This window comes from Hyperolius riggenbachi, chromosome 5, assembly GCF_040937935.1.
Source record: "Hyperolius riggenbachi isolate aHypRig1 chromosome 5, aHypRig1.pri, whole genome shotgun sequence".
Lineage (NCBI taxonomy): Eukaryota > Metazoa > Chordata > Amphibia > Anura > Hyperoliidae > Hyperolius > Hyperolius riggenbachi.
In genome coordinates, this window is record NC_090650.1 from 273,184,173 (window position 1) to 273,204,984 (window position 20,812).

At 40.7% G+C, this 20,812-nt stretch overlaps 1 protein-coding gene across 1 annotated transcript in view; it reads left to right on the top strand.

The window, feature by feature from the left end:
- CAP2 (cyclase associated actin cytoskeleton regulatory protein 2) overlaps nucleotides 1–20,812 on the top strand; it is a 149,861-nt gene that overhangs the window by 25,725 nt on the left and 103,324 nt on the right. The window contains exons 2-3 of the mRNA XM_068236942.1: nucleotides 6,152–6,284; nucleotides 9,381–9,481. Of these exons, the coding sequence (XP_068093043.1) occupies nucleotides 6,161–6,284; nucleotides 9,381–9,481 (225 nt within the window). The 5' untranslated portion in view covers nucleotides 6,152–6,160. The remainder of the gene's footprint in view (nucleotides 1–6,151; nucleotides 6,285–9,380; nucleotides 9,482–20,812) is intronic.

The following is a 20,812-nucleotide window of genomic DNA, read 5'->3' on the forward strand; positions in this document are numbered from 1 at the left end:
TCCTGAGGAAGTCTGCAACCTTTTGTCCTGAGGAAATCTGCAGTATTGTCCTGAGGAAATCTGCAGCATTGTCCTGAGGAAATCTGCAGAGGTGTTCTGAGAAAATCTGCAGCATTGTCCTGAGGAAATCTGCAGAGATGTCCTGAGAAAATCTGCAGCATTGTCCAGAGAAAATCTGTAGCATTGTCCTGAAGAAATCTGCAGCATTGTCCAAAGGAAATATGTGGCAGTGTTCAGAGGAAATCTGAGGAACTGTCCTGAGGCAATCTGTAACAGTGTATAGAGGAAAACTGCAGCAGTTTCTCATGCAAACACATCTAGCATGTGACCCCATGAGTTTGCATTTTATGGCCCTTTAAATTACTTAACTGTGCAGTTCCAACAAGCACTGACTGCAGGAGACCTGCCAATTATCCTGTCCATTGGAACACATGCAGGAGTCTTGTGAATATGAACAAAAGATTTAGAAAATTATTTTTATACACATGTGTGGGTGATCCGGTTCAGTCTCCCAGACAATAATCCCTAACCATACACAGCACGGTGCCTATAATTCTGAATTAGTCATTTCTTTTATGCTTTTCAACAAAAAAATTTAGAATTCCCTGATTATAATGCTTCCTGAACCGGTCCGTGTTCTGTGCTATACCCTGCATAATGAGTTTACTTGTTAGCAACATATAATTACATGACACACGCAGCACTTTAGAAAAAGGTGATTACCTTTAATGGTGTATGGGAATGAACGCTGAATGCAGTGCAGCATAATGCAGTACCTTCAGAAAAAAAGCAGAGATTGACGTGAAAATGATTATAGTGCTTGCCTGGTGGCAGAAATCCATGTAGTACAGTAAAAATGACAGCTTGGAGACATAAGGATGCAGAGGAGGGATGCCAACATATCTGCCTGCTTTCCTTGTCCTAGCACAGCTCCCAGGATTTAATTAACAGAAATTAGAGATAAGCTCGTTTTATACAGATACTATTGTATTACGATTTTTCCAAATATAAAAATAGCTTTAGAGGAGGAAAATAATTTCACTGACAAATGTAGTTATGGAACTAACACGTTTGCTTCCTCTAGCCATCTGTGCTTCCTTCAGTGATGTGACGCCTGTGCCTTCGTGGTAGAAGATATTGCATGTTAGGCCACACATCAAACACTAGTAATTATTATTTGAAGACATTAGACCTTACTTTTAAAAAGGAAATAAACCAGATTGCAATATCTGATGCTCTCCTTTTTTGACAGTTAAAGGGACCCTGAACAGATGCCAGAAATGGAATTTAAACTTACCTGGGGCTTTCTCCAGCCCCCCGTAGCCTGTGGGGTCCCTCAGTGCCCTCTGTTCTCCTGCTGGTGGCTCCGGTAGTGCATGACGTCGCCAGCAGTCGTGTGCAACTGCGCATGCATGGGCCCATCCGCATGCCTGGCTCGATCATGCGCCCAGTGACCTGACCATTCTGCGCATGTGTGGTTCTCAAACTAATGCACTGTGCTTGTGCAGAATGCTTATGGCGACTGGCGCGTGATCGAGTCAGGCGCACGGACAGACTGCGCATACGCAGTTGTGCATAATTCCCGGCGAAAGTCGTACGCTACCGGAGCCGCCAGCAGGAGAACTTAGGGGACCCAGAGGATGCCAAAGGGCCTCGTGGGCTATGGGGGTTTGGAGGAAGCCCCAGGGAAGTTCAAATTACATTACCAGTGTTTGTTCCAGGGCCCCTTTAACTAAATTTCTACCAAAACTCTATTCTAAATCTTGTAATTATAACACTGACTTCTTAATGTAATTAAATAGGGCAGCCTCCAAATGCCAGTCCAAAACATTGTGTTAAAGCTTTATTTGAGGACAGTAAGTGGACCCATGCAAATAATGAATTTTTCTTCCTGTGGTTAAATGAGCCACCCTGAAACATCTAAGGTATAGGACACTTTTATCCCCAAACCCCAACTAAACCCAAGAATGAACCTAGAAGGCAAATTCTGAGAGCAGTTTTGATGTTGAGAGTAACTGATCAGAATTACCTTTGGATCTTACTGTATTTATACAGAGACAGTAATAAACTAGCATCTCACTTTTATTTCCTGTTTTATGCAAACCAGAATTTTATTTTCTTTGGCTGCTACTGCCTGGCATTGAATACTGTTGGTTACGGTAATTTATTTTAATTCAGTATTGAGTCTGATATTCCCAGCTGTATCTGGTGCTATGCCGTTCCATATACCAGTGCACCTTTTGCACACATTCCCCTCCTTTCTACAACATATAAATGCATGTTTTTTTTTCTGGTAAAAATAAATTCTGAAGCTGTAAGCTCTTTTGGGTACCGTATGTACTATACAGGTCTGATTTTTTAATATACTCTCTAGATATAATGTACAACACAGTGTAATATGCTGCCACTTTTTAAATGAAATCATTAAATTGATAGTTTTACGCTTTGTGTTGGTATAAAAGTTCTTCAATGGTGAATATTTGCAATCAGTGTGCCATGCAATAAAGCAGAATATAGAATATTACAAGAATGTTCATGTGACTCATTGAAACAGAGTGTTATTGTCTGAGAAATGTATCATATTAGAGTTTGTATCACATTAGAGATCATCCGGTACATAATGAATTTCATGAACTGAGTTCAGGAAACTGCTGCCATTTACTTTCACAGCTTTGATAAAGTAAGAAAAAAATTGATACAATAGGATACAATGTTACTAAAAATGGTCAATGGAGCCTTTGACGTTCTAACAATAGAGCAATAAGGAGGATCAGTAGTATGCTTACGAGTGTGCATGACAATATCACTCAGTACACCTGATACTGACTAGATTTACTATGATCTTGTTGAGCTTTCCATAGACACAGAGACGTATGACTTCAATATTATAAACTCACTAACCTTTCAGCAACCTTTGTTATGTTCTGATATATTCCAGAAAAGGGCTGCAAACATTTCCCCCATGAGCAGATAGTTTTGGATAACTACAGTCTAGGTTTGCAGGATGTCTTATGATCTCCAGTGATCTCTAGCCTGAAAGGACCTTCGCAATAAATACCTATATGTTCCTCTCTCACAGAATAGTAATTTCCGAAAAGAACACTGGTGGCACCAAACACAAATAATTGCTTACAGCAGAGTTCAGTAGTTATTTTTTTCCCTTCAGTTAAAGTGCACCTGAGAGGTTGCCATTGCTGAATTATTTACAGGGTTATCAGCTTCAGATTTCATTTGCTGCATTTTTGTTCTATGCAATTGACTCAGTAGGTAGTGAAACTAAGGACAGGTTACGAACCCTGAAATATGCACCTTCAAAATCAGGTAATGGCAGCTCCCTTATTTATTTCCTCACAGGCTCACAGAAGTTAGAATTTGTTTCAGGAATCTAGACATAATTTAGGCTAACCACAGCACACAGGAGTGATGTAGGTTACTAGCACTTAAAGAGAAACTCCGACCAAGAATTGAACTTTATCCCAATCAGTAGCTGATACCCACTTTTACATGAAAAATATAATGATTTTTACAAACAGACCATCAGGGGGCGCTGTATGACTGATTTTGTGCTGAAACCCCTCCCACAAGAGGCTCTGGTACCATACGGTACTCTGGGCAAACTGCCACAATGTAACAATGACACACACAGGAAATGGCTGTTTATAGCTGTCTGTTAAAGCCAGAACAGCTACATAATCTGCCCACAGTAACAATGTCACCATGTAATAAATGTCAGAATGTGAATCTGGGAGAGGAAAGATTTTACAATGAGCAAACTCTGACTAAATCATGTATACATAATTATTGTAAAAATTAAGCACCTTTTTATATTAAATTATTTTCACTGGAGTTCCTCTTTAAACTGCTACAGTAATGAACTGTCAACCTTGTTAGAGTGCAGTGTGGTGTGTCTGTTGGTGGAGCTAATGACTTGTGAAAACAGTTTGCAGTCTAAAAGCTTTCATAGTAGCTAATGAAAACATAAGTAGGTGCTCATCCGGCTTGGACCACCAGAGTCAGAGTGTCTTCTTTGTATACGTTCAGCAGGCTCCCTGTGGTTGTGAACAAGAGCAAGAGCCTGTCCACCTGTCACATTACCACCCAACTATATATTCTGCTAGACAAGAGCTGACTTCTAACGCAAGGGGGTTTGTTTATGGACAGCTGTATGAGTCTGACCTATGCACTCCAGTAGACAAAGCATTAGGGATCTTCATGTGCATCCAGAAAACTCACCACTGTTTTCATAGTTTGAATTGTGAGGATTGCAGGATTGTTTGTAAAATAGAAGATATTTGCAATTGTTCACTTAACATATAAGTACAACCATGAGCATTGCTTGAGTAAAAGAAGGCAGAACTGTGCAAATCATTCCCTTATGCCCTTAGAGGACACACATGCTTCCAGGGCCATTTATTGTGGTGGATGTTCATAATTCAGCTGGGCAGCCTTTATTGTGTGTAATGAAACCTAGGTCAGCACACAGATCATTGAGATCAGTTCTAGGACTCATTTTGAAGCCTATTTGATCCAGGTGTCTTATTTTAATGTAGACATCTAGCTGACTTAACATTCTTTTACTGAAAAGTGTGTATCACACAGCAGAACAAGTGATTGTAAAAGAATTCACCATTACTTCACACTTACGAATAAAATCAGACTCCTTTTGCTGGAATACAGGCCACTAAGGGACACACAACACAAAAGATTTTTTTACGGCACACTTGTGAGGAAAGTGCTCCAAATTTTGCTCCAAATTTCAGTTTCTCGTTGGCTATAAGCATACAATATTAATTCTCAGTTATTTTTTTAAATGGTATTAAATACCGATGGCCCATATGCAATTATTTTTTTCACCTGAGTTATCTCCTAGGAGATAATTTTCATCTTGTCTTTAAACTAAATTTTCAGCATTTTACCATTAAAAAAAGTACTCAGAAGTTGGTGAAAAGGTACTATCACATTTATTTTGAGTATTTTCTTGCTTGTTGGTAAATTGTCCTAAAAGGCATTTTAGGACAAGTTGTAAAAATATCACCTAAGAGAAAACTCAGGAGAAAAAGTGAATTGCATATGGGCCTGTCTACGCTTTATAATAAGCAAAGTAACTCCAAAGCAATATTGAGATACTTGTTCTTTATAACAAGTACTTATATCTTTATAATTGCTAATGTATTCTCTTAGACAATATTGAAGAACTGTATCTTTATTCTTTATAAGAGTAAAGACAAAATAATTGTCTGGGGAATTACTTACACACTTATTGTTTATATAAGGCAATATTAAGGCTCCTATATAATAAGCAAAGTCTTGTTGTTACTGTTATTTAGTATTTTTATAGCGCTTACATCTTCCGCAGTGCTTTACACAATATAAAGTCTTGTCACTAACTGTCCCTCAAAGGGGCTCACAATCTAATCCCTATCATATATTCATATGTCTATGGTAGGAAGTAAAGCCAATTTTAGGAGGAAGCCAGTTAACTTATCTGTATGTTTTTGGGCTGTATGAGGAAACCCACACACAAAAAAGGGGAGGATATACAAATTGCAGATAGTTGAGCCAAGGGAGTACTTACTTTTTCCAGATAAAGAAAGTTTTATCTGTTTTTTTTATTTATTTATTTATTTATTTTGAACAATTGTTTTAAAATTATTTTTTCATAGTTTTCTTTTCAATTACTTAACCTTTCTAAAAGAAACACTTCACACATGGGACCATTTGCAATTAACATTTTCTCGTTCGTTTTCTCCAAGGTGAGATTTTCAAAATTGTCAATAAAATGCCTTTTACATCACTTTACACCACCAGCAAGCAAGAAAATACTCAAAATAATGTTTGTTGGCAGTACTTTTTCACTTACTTCTTGGTACTTTTTTAGTTGCAAAAAGCTGAAAAGTTATTTTAAAAAAAATGATCTCCTAGGAGAAAACTCAGGAGAAAAAGTTAATTGCATATGGGCCAAGGAGTGTAGACTTTTTCACATAACGGCAGGTCCAGACACTTCTCCATTATCTCTAAAACAAAAAATATATTTTATACTTACTATGAAAGATATTTTCAGTCTATTTGATGCCATTAATAATGTGTTGTATAGTTTGAGATGTTACTTTTTCTAGTGGAAAATACTAATGTGTTTGTGTTTCCTATTCAGGTGTGCAAGATGGCAGACGTGCAGGGATTGATGGACAGGCTAGAGAAAGCTGTTATTCGTTTTGAGACAGCCCTGTCTTCATCCAGCTTTTCCAAATCAGCAGAAAATGATGTTGTGAATGGCATCAATGGAGGTAATGTGTAGAGAGTTACTGTACAAATGTAATATCCTGCTGCAAAATTTATGCAGAGGCAAGGACTGGTCTGAAACTTCTTCCAGACAGCAAGATCTGAGCCCTTTTTACTTTTCCTTTGTGAATACTGTGACTGGCTCAGAGTGATCATAGGGTCAGGAACCAATGAAATTGGTTCCTGAACGGCGCACAGAGCTAATGACAGCTGAGTTTAGTGGTGACAGAAGTGCAATTGCGGTGATAGAACACAGAGCCAGGCTATTGAAGTTTACTCCCTGACAGACATTAGAGGCTGCAAATGGCAGACATTAAAAGTAGTATTTGAGGCACACAGGCACACTCACACCATCCTCAGTAAAGTATGTCTACAGGGCCGGGTGGCCCATGACACACCAGGTGAGGCAGCTTCCTCAGGTGGAATGGGCCCTAGGGCGGCATATCCTGCCTGCCTCCCCCCCCCTGCAGACAAAAGGTATAGGTAGTATAGTGTCTACCAGTGTCTGCTCCCCCCTTCCTTCCTCTCCACAGCCGCCACTCTGTTACCTTGTGAGCTGTACGCTGCTTCCTCTATGTTTGTACGACTCCTTCTCCTCCGTCATAGAAGACATCTTCAGTCACAGCGGTGTGACCAGGCTGCTTTGCATTGGAAACAGATTAGCAGTTCCCTTCAGCGGTGATATACGGGAAGTAAGTACTTTCTGTATATTGCCATTACCAGGGGAGCTGCTATTCTGTTTCCTCTGCACAGCACCTGGGTCGTGCTGCTGTGACTGAAGACATTTTCTATGACGAAGGAAAGGGGTCTGCTGACGAGCCAGGATGAAGAAAGCGGCTGCCAGCTCACAAGGTAACAGAGCGGCGGCCACGGGGAGGGAAGGGGGAGCAATATACTATCTATACCGCGGCAACTATACTAGCTATACTGGGGCAACTATACTAACTATGCTGGGGCAACTATACCACCTATACTACTGCGGCAACTATACTGGGGAAACTAGACTAGCTATGCTGGGACAACTATACTAGCTATACTGGGGCAACTATATTACCTATACTGCAGCAACTGTTCTAGCTATACTGAGGCAACTATACTAGCTATATTGGGGCAAATATACTAGCTATATTGGGGCAAATATATTACTTATAGTGGGGCAAATATACAAGCTGTACTTGGGCAACTACACTAGCTATACTGTGGAAACTATACTAGCTATATTGGGGCAACTATACTAGCTACTTATAATGGGGGCAACAATACCTGGCTACCTACCTACCTATACTGAGGGTGATTTTTTTTTTCAGTGCTGTGCGATCATTCCAAATTGGGGTGGGGACGCATCCTCACAAGTTTGACTCAGGCAGCAAAATGTATAGAACTGTCCCTGTATGTCTATGTCTGAGTACGGGGGGGGGGGGGGGGGGGATGAAGTGTTGGGTTATTTTAAAGCTTGTGTCAGACAACAAGAGATCTTAAAGATGACATGGGTGCACCAGTTTCATTGGAATAATGTGCAGCATGCATTGCATCTACCTGCCAATGTATGTGTTTGCAGTGTCAGTGAAGCATAATTTCAGTGTACTGTATTCACTACACACGCAATATGCAATTTTTTTGGCACCCTTGTGTTGCAACGCAATGTGCAAAAAGCACAAGAGCTAATTTAGACTGAATCAGTTGCTGTCAGCTGTAACACAATGGTTAACTGATGAAAGAAATTTTCTGTGTTTTTCTAATGGTCAGACAATATCTATGCTTTTTAACTGAAAGCTTTTTCACAATGCACTGGCTACAGCATTTTTGTGTTCATTGTGGTGGCAACTGAAAGAAAAAGAGCAGAACAACCGATCAGTTAAAATGTATCAGTTGCCTGCCCAACCAGCAACAGATGCACAGCATGGTGAAGGCATTTTCCACGCTGCAAAATGCCCTAAAAGAATTTATGTGGGAGAAACAAGTCAACCACTGCGGGATCGCATGACACACCACAGATCCACTATTAACAGCAGGAAAAAGGATATTACAAATTATATTGATCTCCCAATACCAACACACTTTTGTTTACCTGGACAAAGTTTAAGCGATTTTCGCGTCACTGTATTAATGGGTGGCTTCAAATCGGGAAACATGAGACTAACACAAGAAACTAAGTTTATACATTGGTTCAAAACTGTAGAAGATGGTTTAAACAAGGACTCCAACTTCTTGTGCTGGTACGATGGGTTTTAAATGCCACAGTTCTTTTAATTTTAATTTTTCTATCTTTTCATTAATTTTTGTGCCATATGCTGTGTAAGATGGAATTCACTGTCACTATTCATTTTATTTGCTTTCAGGTGCTGGCTTTAAATGCCACAATTCTCTTAAGCTTAGAATTAATGGTGCATGTAACCAGGCCAGTTACCATTTGAATTCGGAATTTACGATGTCTCTTCATCACCAGAGTCTGCTTTATGTCATGTTGAGGATTCTATTGATCTTATCAATTTAGATAGGATGCCTGGGAAAGCCTCCTCAGTAACAGTTAAGGCATCTAATTACATTTATGTTTGCTAAAGAATGTTTCTCCTCTGTATGTCAGTGTATATAAGCTGTGTTTTTCAGTTCTGGTCAGGAACCAGTCCGACGAAGGCTTTTTATAAGTCGAAAGCTCACTGTTTATTCATCTCTAAGTTAGCCAATAAATGGTATCATCCTGATTCAAAACTTCTTGCTTAAACTGAGGAATCATAGGGTTTATATGTGCTGGCAGTGTAAACTGAGGAATCATAGGGTTTATATGTGCTGGCAGTGTAAATTGAGGAAGCATATGGCTTTTCCTCACCCAGTTTTATTCCTCCTACTCAGCTTATTCTGTTTTATTTATTTGCTATGTTTAATCTGCGTGTTGTTTTGTTGATCATTAGAATCCATTTGGTATAATTATTTTGATCATGCATTGGACCAAATGCCTAGAAAATCCTGTACGGTTTGTCTGTATCACTGCTGCTTTAAAGGCAAACGTTGGTCAGACATATATTGAATATATATTAAATTTGATTTAGGTGTGTTTGTATTTTATGTTCCACATCTTTCAATCCCTTTTCTATACTCTTTAGGTCTCGCTCCATTTGTGGAAGCTTTTGATACCCTGCTGGTTGGGGCTTTAGAACAGTATCTGGCAAACAGCAAGATCATTGGTGGAGATGTAGAGACACATGTGAGTCTTTTTTTTATTCCGTGTGCATACAAATACAAATGTTACAACAAATGATTTTAGATATTAAGCCTCTTGGCTTGATACAGCCTATGAGACAACAGCTGCTTGTAACACAGGGAATCTATGGGATGGAGACCAATGTCTGCTCCATCACACACATATCTTATAACACAGATTAATTAAGGGTTGTTTTCCTTGGTAGAACACAGTTACAATCTGATTGCAATTTTTGCACTTTTGCAGCACGTGATTATCTGTGTTTTATGTGTGATTTGTATTCATATGTATGCAATTTTGCTTTGCGATTTTCATTGCATTGGCTAGGAATAAAATGCATGTTTCCGCTATTTAAAGAAATAGTTCAAGTTTTTCTTTGATTGTATTCATTAAAAAGTGGGCTCTTGGACTTAAAGCAATTGGGAATCATGTAAAATAAATAAATAAACAAACCAGATACTTACCTAAGGAGAGGGAAGGCTCTGGGTCCTATAGAGCCTTCCCTCTCATCTCCTGGTCCCCTTGTTGCAGCGGCAACTCCTCTGTTTGGAACCCCCACCGCGGAGATCTTCGGGAGCTGAGTCCTCCCGAAGACAGGCGGCTCCATACTGCGCACACATGAGTGAGCGAGAGAGGGCACTCGCGTGTGCGCCGTATGGAGTGGCCCGTCTTCGGGAGCACTCAGACTCTCAAAGACTTCTGAAGCATCCTTTGGTGGCAGGGAGAGAGCAGAATTTGACCAAATTGGCTGAATACTGCTACTGGGGAGCCAGTGCTGTAACGGGGACAGAGAGAGGAGCAGGAAAGCTCTATAGAACCCAGAGCCTTCGCTCTGCTTAGGTAAGTATCTGGCTAATTTTTTTTATTTTACACTATTCCGATTTCACCCGATGTTCCCAAAAGATAGACACACAGCACATCGATTTTTAATAGATTTCAACATGAAATCCATAGTGCATTGTGCTCCAAGAGCTTGTGATGGGCCCCTCCCCAGGTCTCCCCCCAGCTATATTACTTTGTCATGGACCATGCAGAGTATTAACCTGCTGGGCGTTCGCGGCCACGGGAGGGTTTTTTTCCCCCAATTTTTTATTATATTATGTAGCTAGCCTAGCGCTAGCTACATGATTCTCCCCTTGCTGCTGACTCCCTCCCACTCTTCCGATCGCCGCTGGCGATCACGCCCATAAGGAAATCCCGTTCTGAACGGGATTTCCTTTAGGGCTTCCCCCATCGCCATGGGGATGAACGGAGTCCCGATCCACCCCAAAGCGCAGCCTGTCGGCGATTGGCCAGGCTGCACATGGGGTCTGCGGGGGAGGGCGCTCTTTCGCGTCGGGTAGCGGTGGATAGGCGGCGATCGGGTAGGACTCGCAGCAAGCAAAGTGCTTGCTGCGTGTGTTTTTTTTTTTAAATTATTCAAATCGGCCCAGCGGGGCCTGAGCGGTGCGCTCTAGCTCAGCTCGTCCAGAACGCTAGGGAGGTTAACGCAGTGGAGGACCCTCACTTGTCTGGCCGATGCACTCCCTCCAAATTTACCATCCGGGCCTATCCGTAATGTCGATTGATTCTGGGCGGAAATCAAACCAAATTAGGAACGGGAGGCATTGATCTTCGGCATTAGGTTTTTCAATATCCACCACAAATTGCAGCTAAAAATGTGCTCAGTTTCATGGTGAAAATCAAGATCATCATCCCAGCGCGTTTGCAATGTAGATCACGATTTTCAATGCATAAAGGCCCAAGGTTTAGATCACACTGATTGTGATTTTGCAATGCGATTCTCAGTGTGATTTTTAAAGGAATTTGTATTTTATGTGCACATTGCTTTAGGCTGAATCGCTCCAAAAAATGTACATGTAGCAAGATTTTGATTTTCTAAAAAAAATCTAAACACTGCTGTGGAAATGCCTTCATAGGGGTGCACTGCACCAGTGTAAACCAGCTCTAAAGGAAATGTGTTACATCGATTAATATTGTATTGCCATATCCATGTGTAGCGATTAGCGAATATTGTAAATTATGCATAAATTAAGCAAAGCCCTTTTGGTGAAACAGATGTAATGATTTGTTAACACAGGTGGATGCAGTTGCCCAGAGCAACCAATTCTTTTTTTACCTTGACGCACCATTAAAATTGCCACCAAAAAGGTTTTCTTTATTGGATCGGAAGGCGGCAGATAATGGCCACTTGCAGAAGGACCTGTTCCTTCAGTTCTGATGAGTGAAACGCAAGCTTTAGCAATAAACAATAATTCCAGACAGCACAAACGCTGTGGATGCCAACAGTATCAATAAAAGACTATGAAGACAGATAGTGTCTGCTCTCACTTGGCTGATTACCATACACCTTCCTGCATTCTGTCACCTACAGTTTTCTGTCATCTTCTATCTTCTCTTCTGCCTTTATCTGCCACCTTCTCACTGTTGCTGCCACTCAGGTCGCCTGCTGCTGGGGACAAGGGCTGCAATACAGATGGGAGCCCTGGCAGAAGCATATTGCTTGGACTCCCCATTGGATTGAAACAAACCAATAAGAATCTTCCTTCCCTTGGGAAGATTCTCATTGGACAATGATAATCCTCCCTTGGAAGGGAGGATTCTTATTGATTTGTTTCAATCCAATGGGGAGTTCAGCAGCTGTAGAAGCGGCAGCAACACCTAATGCTTCCTTATCCTGACCCTGGCTGCCAGCTGACAAGCTCAGCTTCTTTGAAAGAGTATTGAAGTGTCAGAACACAACACAAGCTATGAATAAAAGTGTTAGTTTTCTAAACTATTTTCCAGAGTGGTTGCATTTGGGACCTTCTTAATTTAAAGATCACAGTTATTTGCCTCTGTTAGAAGTTAGCATGACAATATGATGATTAAACGGCAGTTTGTACCTTTCCTGTATATGCACCTTGGTACAAATGTTTGGATGGAGAGCCTTTTACATTTAGAGAAAGTATACTGTAGACATAACAACTCCATTAAAATAGATCTGCATCAGTCAATGGCACATAATATATGATATAATGCAATAACTGTAGCAGTGGATGAAAATAAACATCAATCACCCTGGATATATTGAGCAGGCACTGTTCCTATCCAAACAGAATTTCTTCTGACATTCCAGAGCACATATGCCTGGTGCAGTAATTAACTAATGGCATTATTTGAAGGAAAAATATACAGTTTACAAGTAGGCTGTATTTACATTCTATCTCTGTATGCTTTCACCTGCTAACATAAATGGAATATGCGGTTGGCATTGCCAACATTTGAGCACTTGGCATAAATGGAAGTCATAAAATACCAGTCTAGCCTTGTAAACAGCACATGTGGATCTAGCATCTCCAAGAAGTGCTCTCTTTCTCCAGATTATCAATACAAAGGCTGCAATAAGGGCTAATTGGATCAGTCCATAAGAACCAGGTTTCTCTTTAGAGGGTTATTTAATCAGTCAACTGGAACCAGAATTGTCACTAAATTAGGTTCTCTTCCTCCAGATTATCAATGCAAAGGCTGCAATAAGGGCTAATTGGATCAGTCCATAAGAACCAGTGTTTTCTTTACAGGGTTATTGAATCAGTCCACTGGAACCAGAATTTTCACTAAATTAAGCTGGTGTATGTTTCCTGAAGATCCTTAGAACATCACTGATCACTAACACGCTTGGGGGAGGGGTGTGGACTGTTTTTGTGTTTGTTAAGTTTAATTGAATTAGACGACGCTCCTGTTGCCTAATTTTAGAGCTCGTCTGCACTTATCGCTGGCAAGTTTGGGAATTGCATAGGGCCCAATGTCTTTTAGACCACCAACAAGCAAGAAAATACTCAGAATTATTTAGACAGCACCTATTTTTTGGTACTTTCTCAATTGCAGAGTGCTGAAAAGTTATTTTAAACTAAAGAGGAAAAATGATCTCTTAGGAGAAATCTTGTGAGAAAAAATAAATTGAATAAGGGCCAATATCTGTAAGAAGCCGTTTACCGATCATGAAAGTCACACCGCCCATTTAACGGTCATCAGTGATATTCCAGGCAGTGGTTTCAGTGATAACTAGTAAATAACCGTGTATTTTGTAAGGAGATGTTGAAGGAATTCACTACAACTTCAAATAAATAATTTTATCTAAATATTTTGCAGACTTATTTTTTATTATAAGTAAAAAAAAAATAATATCACAAATTATGTATCCGCTAGAGATGCCAACCAAACCCTGTCCTTGATATGGCATTCATTATTAGGTAGGTTGGAGTTGAGAAACCTACCTCCCCTTGTAAAGCACTTTTGTTTGTTCCAATGTTGATGGAGAAGGGGTTCTTCCTCACATCTGTCTTTCCAAAAAAGCTATGGGGATAATAGGATGGGTGCCTATCTGCTATGTGAAAGCTCCATTAATCAGGAGAACCGGATAGCAACCTCAACCCCAGTGAAAGAGAAAAGGGAGTTTTTGGTTTGTTTGTTTTTTTTCAAATCCCTTAGTTTCCTCACTCAAGGGCTAAAGGAAATTACCTACACGAAGTCATAATATTTAGAATAAATATAAATACTGGCTTTTAGATTAAGGCTGGTTTTACATCTATTTTTTTGCGTTGCGGTGGGGATCCGATGCTCTTGCCGCAAAGAAAAATATAACCCTGCAGCAGAATGCGCCGACAAGGTTATGTGCATAGCACCGCCCCCTGCTCAGTGACACACTCTCTGCTGGACAGGAAATATAAACCAGGCAGTAAATATATACTGTGTTACTTGCGGTAACGAGCTGTTGCCCTTGCGTCAGCACAGATACTTCCAGCGCACCGAAAAGGACTGCAAGAAGCGTGAAAGTCTCCATAGTCTTTCCTTGTTTTTGGGTAATAGGGTAACCCAACGCAGGTATAGCTTGCTAGTTTAACCTTCCTGGCGGTAACCCCGAATGTAGTTCGGGGTAAGCCACGCAGGAGGATTTCTCAGGCCCTTCTGGGCCGATTTGCATAATTTGCTTTGCTAGCTGTGTGTGCACTCCTATTGTCGTCGCTCCACGCCGATTAGCCGCCGCGCCGCCCCCCCAGACCCCGTGCGCTGCCTGGCCAATCAGTGCCAGGCAGCGCTGAGGGTTGGATCGGGACTCCCAATGACGTCGGTGACCCTCCAGGAAATCCCGTTCTTTGAACAGGCGATCGAAGCGGGTGGGGGGATGCCGCTGCACATCGGCTATCATGTAGCGAGCCCTGGGATCGGTACATGATTTAAAAAAAAACAAAAAAAACTGCTGCGCTGCCCCCTGGCAGTTTTTAATAGACCGCCAGGAGGGTTAAAAGGGGCCTACATTTTATGCCCATAATTGTAAACACACTATAGTTATGATGTAAATCCTTGTATATCTTTCAGATTCTCTGTGAGTCATTCACTAAAGATTATTATTTGTATTTATTTATTTATTTAAGTATTTATATAGCGCTGACATATTACACAGCACTGTACAGAGTATATTGTCTTGTCACTAACTGTCCCTCAGAGGGGCTCACAATCTCGTCCCTACCATAGTCATATGTCTATGTATGTATCGTGTAATGTATGTATCGTAGTCTAGGGCCTATTTAGGGGGAAGCCAATTAACTTATCTGTATGTTTTTGGGATGTGGGAGGAAACCAGAGTGCCCGGAGGAACCCCACGCAGAGACAAGGAGAACATACAAACTCCTTGCAGATGTTGACCTGGCTGGGATTCGATCTACTGCAAGGCGAGAGCGCTAACCACTACGCCACCGTGCTGCCCATGTAAATGGGCAGATATGTAAATGTACAATGTAAAAAACTGGATATTAAACATTCACTTAGCCCAAAAGAAAAACCCTGTAGCCTGTGACTGCAAGGGGTTGCTAGGAAAACTGAAAATGTCTATAAAACAGACTTGGGTTGCTTTAAAAAAAAAAATTGACTTTATTATTATTATTATTATTGATTCGTCAATAAAAATACATTTTTAAAAATGATCATGGAATGCTCAGCAGTAAATCCAAGTATTGAGCAAATATTAAATTCAGGCATAGGGTTATGAATTATTTCGTATAAAAGAATGTTCAAAACTGCAGCCATATCAATCACTTTTTCCGGCAGAATTTGAAATAGACTCTATTAATTTATGTGACATTTTCCACATACATCCTTTCCTGTGTGATGCCACTAATCCAAAGGCAATAGGTATATTTTGACAGATTAACGCATCACTGTACTTAAAATATACACCGGCATCACTGCTGTCTCTTTTGATGACACATTCAATAGATGCTATACAGGTCTTCATGTCACTGGCATAATATAAAATATATGAGAATATGTGTAATATGTACAAACATAGGAAGATTGAATGGCTGTCTCTATACGTCATTCTTCTATTTGTTTAGGCAGCTGAGCTGCATTGTGCATTCTGTTACATCCACTAACCAGAAGATGTGTCAATGGGAGCTCAGTGAACTGGAATATAGAAGAATAAGGTCATAGCATAGTGTCAGCAGAAATGTAAACAATGAGGTCTGAACGACGGCTTGCTGCCCTATTGTACTAAACAAGATCCACAAATCATCTGCGCTCCATTGGAAGGACCGAGTGAGATAACACTATGAAAAGCATCAGCCAACAAGCATCACCTACTGCAGATTTTGTTATTCCAATTGCAATCAGGCTGATGCCTATTCAGATTCTGTGACAGGAAATGATTTTGTTATAGTTCAGTAACAATGGTGAATTCCACATACTGACAGAATTGGCATTCCGGTTTGTTTAGAACTCAGTGATCACTAATAACTCCCCAACATTAAAGTACACCTGTCCCATTTCTGTGAAGTACAGTGTACAATATGCACGTTGCTGTGTTATAACTGCCTCATGTCTTGTTTCACTGTAGTTTCTATGCTTTGCAATGTGTGCCCCTACCTCTTTCACTGCTCTCAGCTGAGGCTGCTCCTATTGGCCAATGGTCAGCATTCGATATGACCAATGATATGCTTATAATTCCAGTTAGCCGAAATTGGGCCAGTCAAAATTTATCATGAAATATATTAGAGTGACACAGATGCGCCTAGATTCTTATTTATGGCTGTTTATACCTTATACTATACATTCTCACATTGGGCTCGATTCACAAAGCCGCGGTAATAGCACGCAATGTTACTCGCGCAAAGTTTTACGCGCACAGGTTTACCACGCGCGCCAACAAAGCTCTTTGCATGTTAACGTGGCACAATGCATGCATTGTGATGCGTTAACACGTGAAGAACTTTGTTAGTGTAAGCGTGTAAATCTGTGCGCACATAATGTCAGTAACATTGTGCGCTACACGCATAGCACGGCTTTGCTATGCATTAGCGCGGCTTTGTGAATCAAGACCATAAAGTGATAGAGCTACCTACTTATATTCCCAAGTTTGACTTAAATTCTGAGTATTGTTACAGTCATTGTAAGTAAAGCTGTTTGCTTTTATCTCTGATAAACTCTAGGCTGGTTTACTGAAGCCACCCTAAGCACCTTTGAAAACATATTTTTTTTTCTGTACCTTGCATCCTTGCTGCAAACTGACAGGGAACCCAAAAGTTGACATATTTGAGTTTCCTGCCGAGCTCTCTATTGGTCCAGAACAACAGTCCTCAACACTGACAGAAGAAGTTTTTTTTTTTTTTTTGGAGGGGGGGGGGGGGTGTTCTTCTTGAAGCAAGTCAGGTTAGTGCGCTCTTTTCCCTGAGCTGCACCTGATCAGGGCGCCACCATAGACATAATGTTATTATGTCTATGACCGGGCAGTAGTGTAATTTATATGCCCCCATGTTGCTACGACTCAGAGGGGGTATAGTAATTAACACCGCCTGGAATTTGAGCGGCAGCAAGGTGAGCCGTCATTTGGCTTAGCCTGCGCCAAAGTGCATGGGTGTTTATAATCAGCGTACGCGATTCTTCCCTGCTGTCTCACAATATGTCTGCAGTGTTTAAAGCCATATGGTTTGGTATGACTTAGGGGAGGAATGCATGCAGGCTTACTTAGGCTTAGGTACATCAGGCACCTTTTGACTCAAAATCAGCCTATCACTTTTTGGAATAGTGAAAAGGACTGTAAAAAAAACCACATGCAACAAGGAAGCTCATTCCTTGCTAGTTATTTTTAAGTGATTTTAAACTTTTTTTGTGGTCCAGGAGCTATAGAAGGATTACATTGCTGTTCTAGCCATGGTTAACATTTAAAATCTAAAAACTAAAGACATTTTTTTCCTGCAATAGGCGAGCTGAACCTCTCTCCCGTTGCGCACAGGTTATTCCTGTTGTTTGTTTACTTGATTTTTTTTAACTAGATAAAAGGTTATTTATTTGTCATAAAGTGGTCATAACATACAAAGGGTAACAACTAAATGTACAAAATATTTCTATCTGCAATGCAAGAAATGAGGGAGTATTGCTGGCATAAAGGTGAACAAGACATTAAATGCAATCAGGAGTGCAGAGGTATACCAACAGAAAGTGCAGTTCATAACAGTAAATATGGTAATATCAATCTACAGGGTTAATTTTAATTAGGTCATTTTTCATTTTTAAAGGTTTTTATTAGAGTATCAGAAACAGTTTGCAAATCCAACAGATTCCCTGCGAAGGGGGCAAAAATAAGATACAAATACTAATCAAATTAAATTAAACACCAGTGGGTTAACACTAAGTATCCAAATACGGCATATAAGATAGTCCAATATTACTCTCATAGGCAGTCCAAGGTGACCACGTTTTTGCAAATGTCATCATACGGTACCAGCAATAGCAAGTTAAAATATCATAATTTTATGAAATCTGGTAATGACTGGATCGGTATCCAGTTTAGCACACTTCTAATTTGCTGCAAGATATGACCTCGCCGATACAGCACTGTGTTGGGAAGACAAATGGAAGGTTGGCACATTCTACTAGCTTTATTGCCTAAGAGCAAAATGAAGGGTCCTTCTGGAACAAAATGTTCAGGACATCAGAGATTAGGTTCAAAATACGCATCCAGAAACAGGACACCAAGAGGGAGTCCTACCAAATATGGGCTAAAGATCCCTTTGCCCCACTTACCCTATAGCAGAGATTTGTGGCTTACTGTTTAGATTTTTTATATAAATATACTATACACGCTGATTTTCAAACCATAAAGGAGCAATACAAAAATGTGCAATATGTTGTGTTGGGCTAAGTTGCTCAGCAGCCACAGCTGATACCTTCAACTCCATAGAAAGCAGAAAAAATAGCTTTGCTCCATTCCCTCAGAGTTGTAAACTCTTCAACAGAAGGGGCTTCATCAGGCAACGTCTTGAGCCTTAAGTGATGCGCAGTAATAGACCTATACTTTTCCAACTCCATCTGAAACAAAATAAAAAATTTGATGTGGAGTTTTACTTTATTTGTGGACACACACTGTCAGCGTTCAGGCATTTGATCCTCTTCAGAGATAACTGTTAAAGAGACACTGAAGTGAAAAGAAAATTATGATATGAATTGTATGTGTAGTACAGAAAATTACTAGAACATTAGAAGCAAAGAAAATATTCTCATATTTTTATTTTCAGTTATATAGTGTTTTTTTTTATAACATTGCATCATTCTCTATTATTTGCAGTTTACGCACTACTCGGCATTTTAAATGATTTTACTGTCAGGATCTCTCCTGTAGCATGTTCTGTCGGTTGCAGTGGAACTGCAACCGGGCAGTCCTGACTTATCTGCTTGCATTCGGTTGCGCATTAGCAATAAGTCTCATTGTCATTTGCAATCACTCTGCAGTTCAGAGCAGCTCAGGATGCTGTCATGACTCCTCCTATTGCTTGCTGCAGTTGAACTGCAGCCAGATAGCCCTGGATTTTCTACATGCATGTTGTTGCATAATATTGCATGTATTTGTCATGAGAGTCCTTCAGCTAGCAGCTTGTAATCGAGCTTGCTCAGAATTGAGTAATTCAGCTGTGTGGGAATTTGCATGCCTGCATCCACATAAAAATCTGCCTCCCATTTCAGACTCCCTGAGTTGTTGCTGGGTCCATGCTGTGATAATATTGTTTAATGACTTGCTTTGTATTTCCATGCCTGCTGGATGTTTGCTGAACCCGCGGGAGTCAGTAAAGTCCACTATCCTGATAGCTTAGATTCTGCCTTCACCACGCTGGTGACTGGTAGTTAACCTTCTTGCCTTGTTCCTGAGGACGTAACTGAAGCAGCGGTTGCCATTAGTTATGCTTCTACCTGTTTGTCTTGTCTAGGTGAGTGTGAATGTTTGCCGTCGCTGGGGCAGTGATTAGATTGGCAAAGCATTCCGTCTGTCTGTCTGTTGTTTGTCTTGTTACTCAGCCTGGGGATTAGTGCGGCATCGCACTAAGCAGCCATTGTATATTAATGCAACTTTCATTACTCAATTAATGTATTTCAATGCGACTGCCAGACTGACTTAGGGCTCTTTTCCACTATGAAATGCGATTGCAATTGCGATCGCGATCGCAATCGCGTTTCAATTTCCACCATGCGATTGCGATTGCGATTGAGCTACTATACTCATTATAGTCCAGCTCAATCGCATACAAAACGCGGCAGGACGACGATTGCGCTTTGACCAAAATCGCATCGCAATCGGATCGCACTAATGGAAATTGCTGCTGCAGTTTCCAGTAGTTTAATGTACCTTGCGATTTGCGATCAGCAGCAAATCGCAAATCGCAGGCTAGTGGAAAAAGGCCCTTAGATAGGACCTTAGCTTTACTGACCATTCTCTCGCCTAGTCCATTGTACCGCAATCATCTGATCTGACGTGTATGACCTTAGCCTGTTACCGACTCTGATTCTGTCTAGTCCACTGTACCACTGATATCTGATCCAATGTGTATGACCTTAGCCCAGGCATGGGCAAACTTGGCCCTCCAGCTGTTAAGGAACTACAAGTCCCATAATGCATTTGCATTTATAAGTCAAGACTGTGTCTGTCAGACTCCTGCAATGCATTGTGGTTCCTTAACAGCTGGAGGACCAAGTTTGCCCATGCCTGCCCTAGCCTGTTACTGACAACATCTGTTGTGTATTGTATCACATAGCATCTAGCGTGATAGGCGGTATCGGAAGCCCAGAGCTGCAGTTGCTCTGGGCAATATTGCTCCCTTGTTCATTACTCCTGTGGCCACCTGTGTAGCCTCTTCCATTACCCAGCTACATAGTCTTGAGCACACACGCTGACTCAGAAAGTGTACCCCCCAAGAATTACATTTACAGAGCAGGTTACTGAATTTTTAAACTGTACTCTGGGGAAAAAAACTATACAATGACTGACAGTTGAGATAATAAGCTTCAAAAGACAAAACTCTTTGCGGC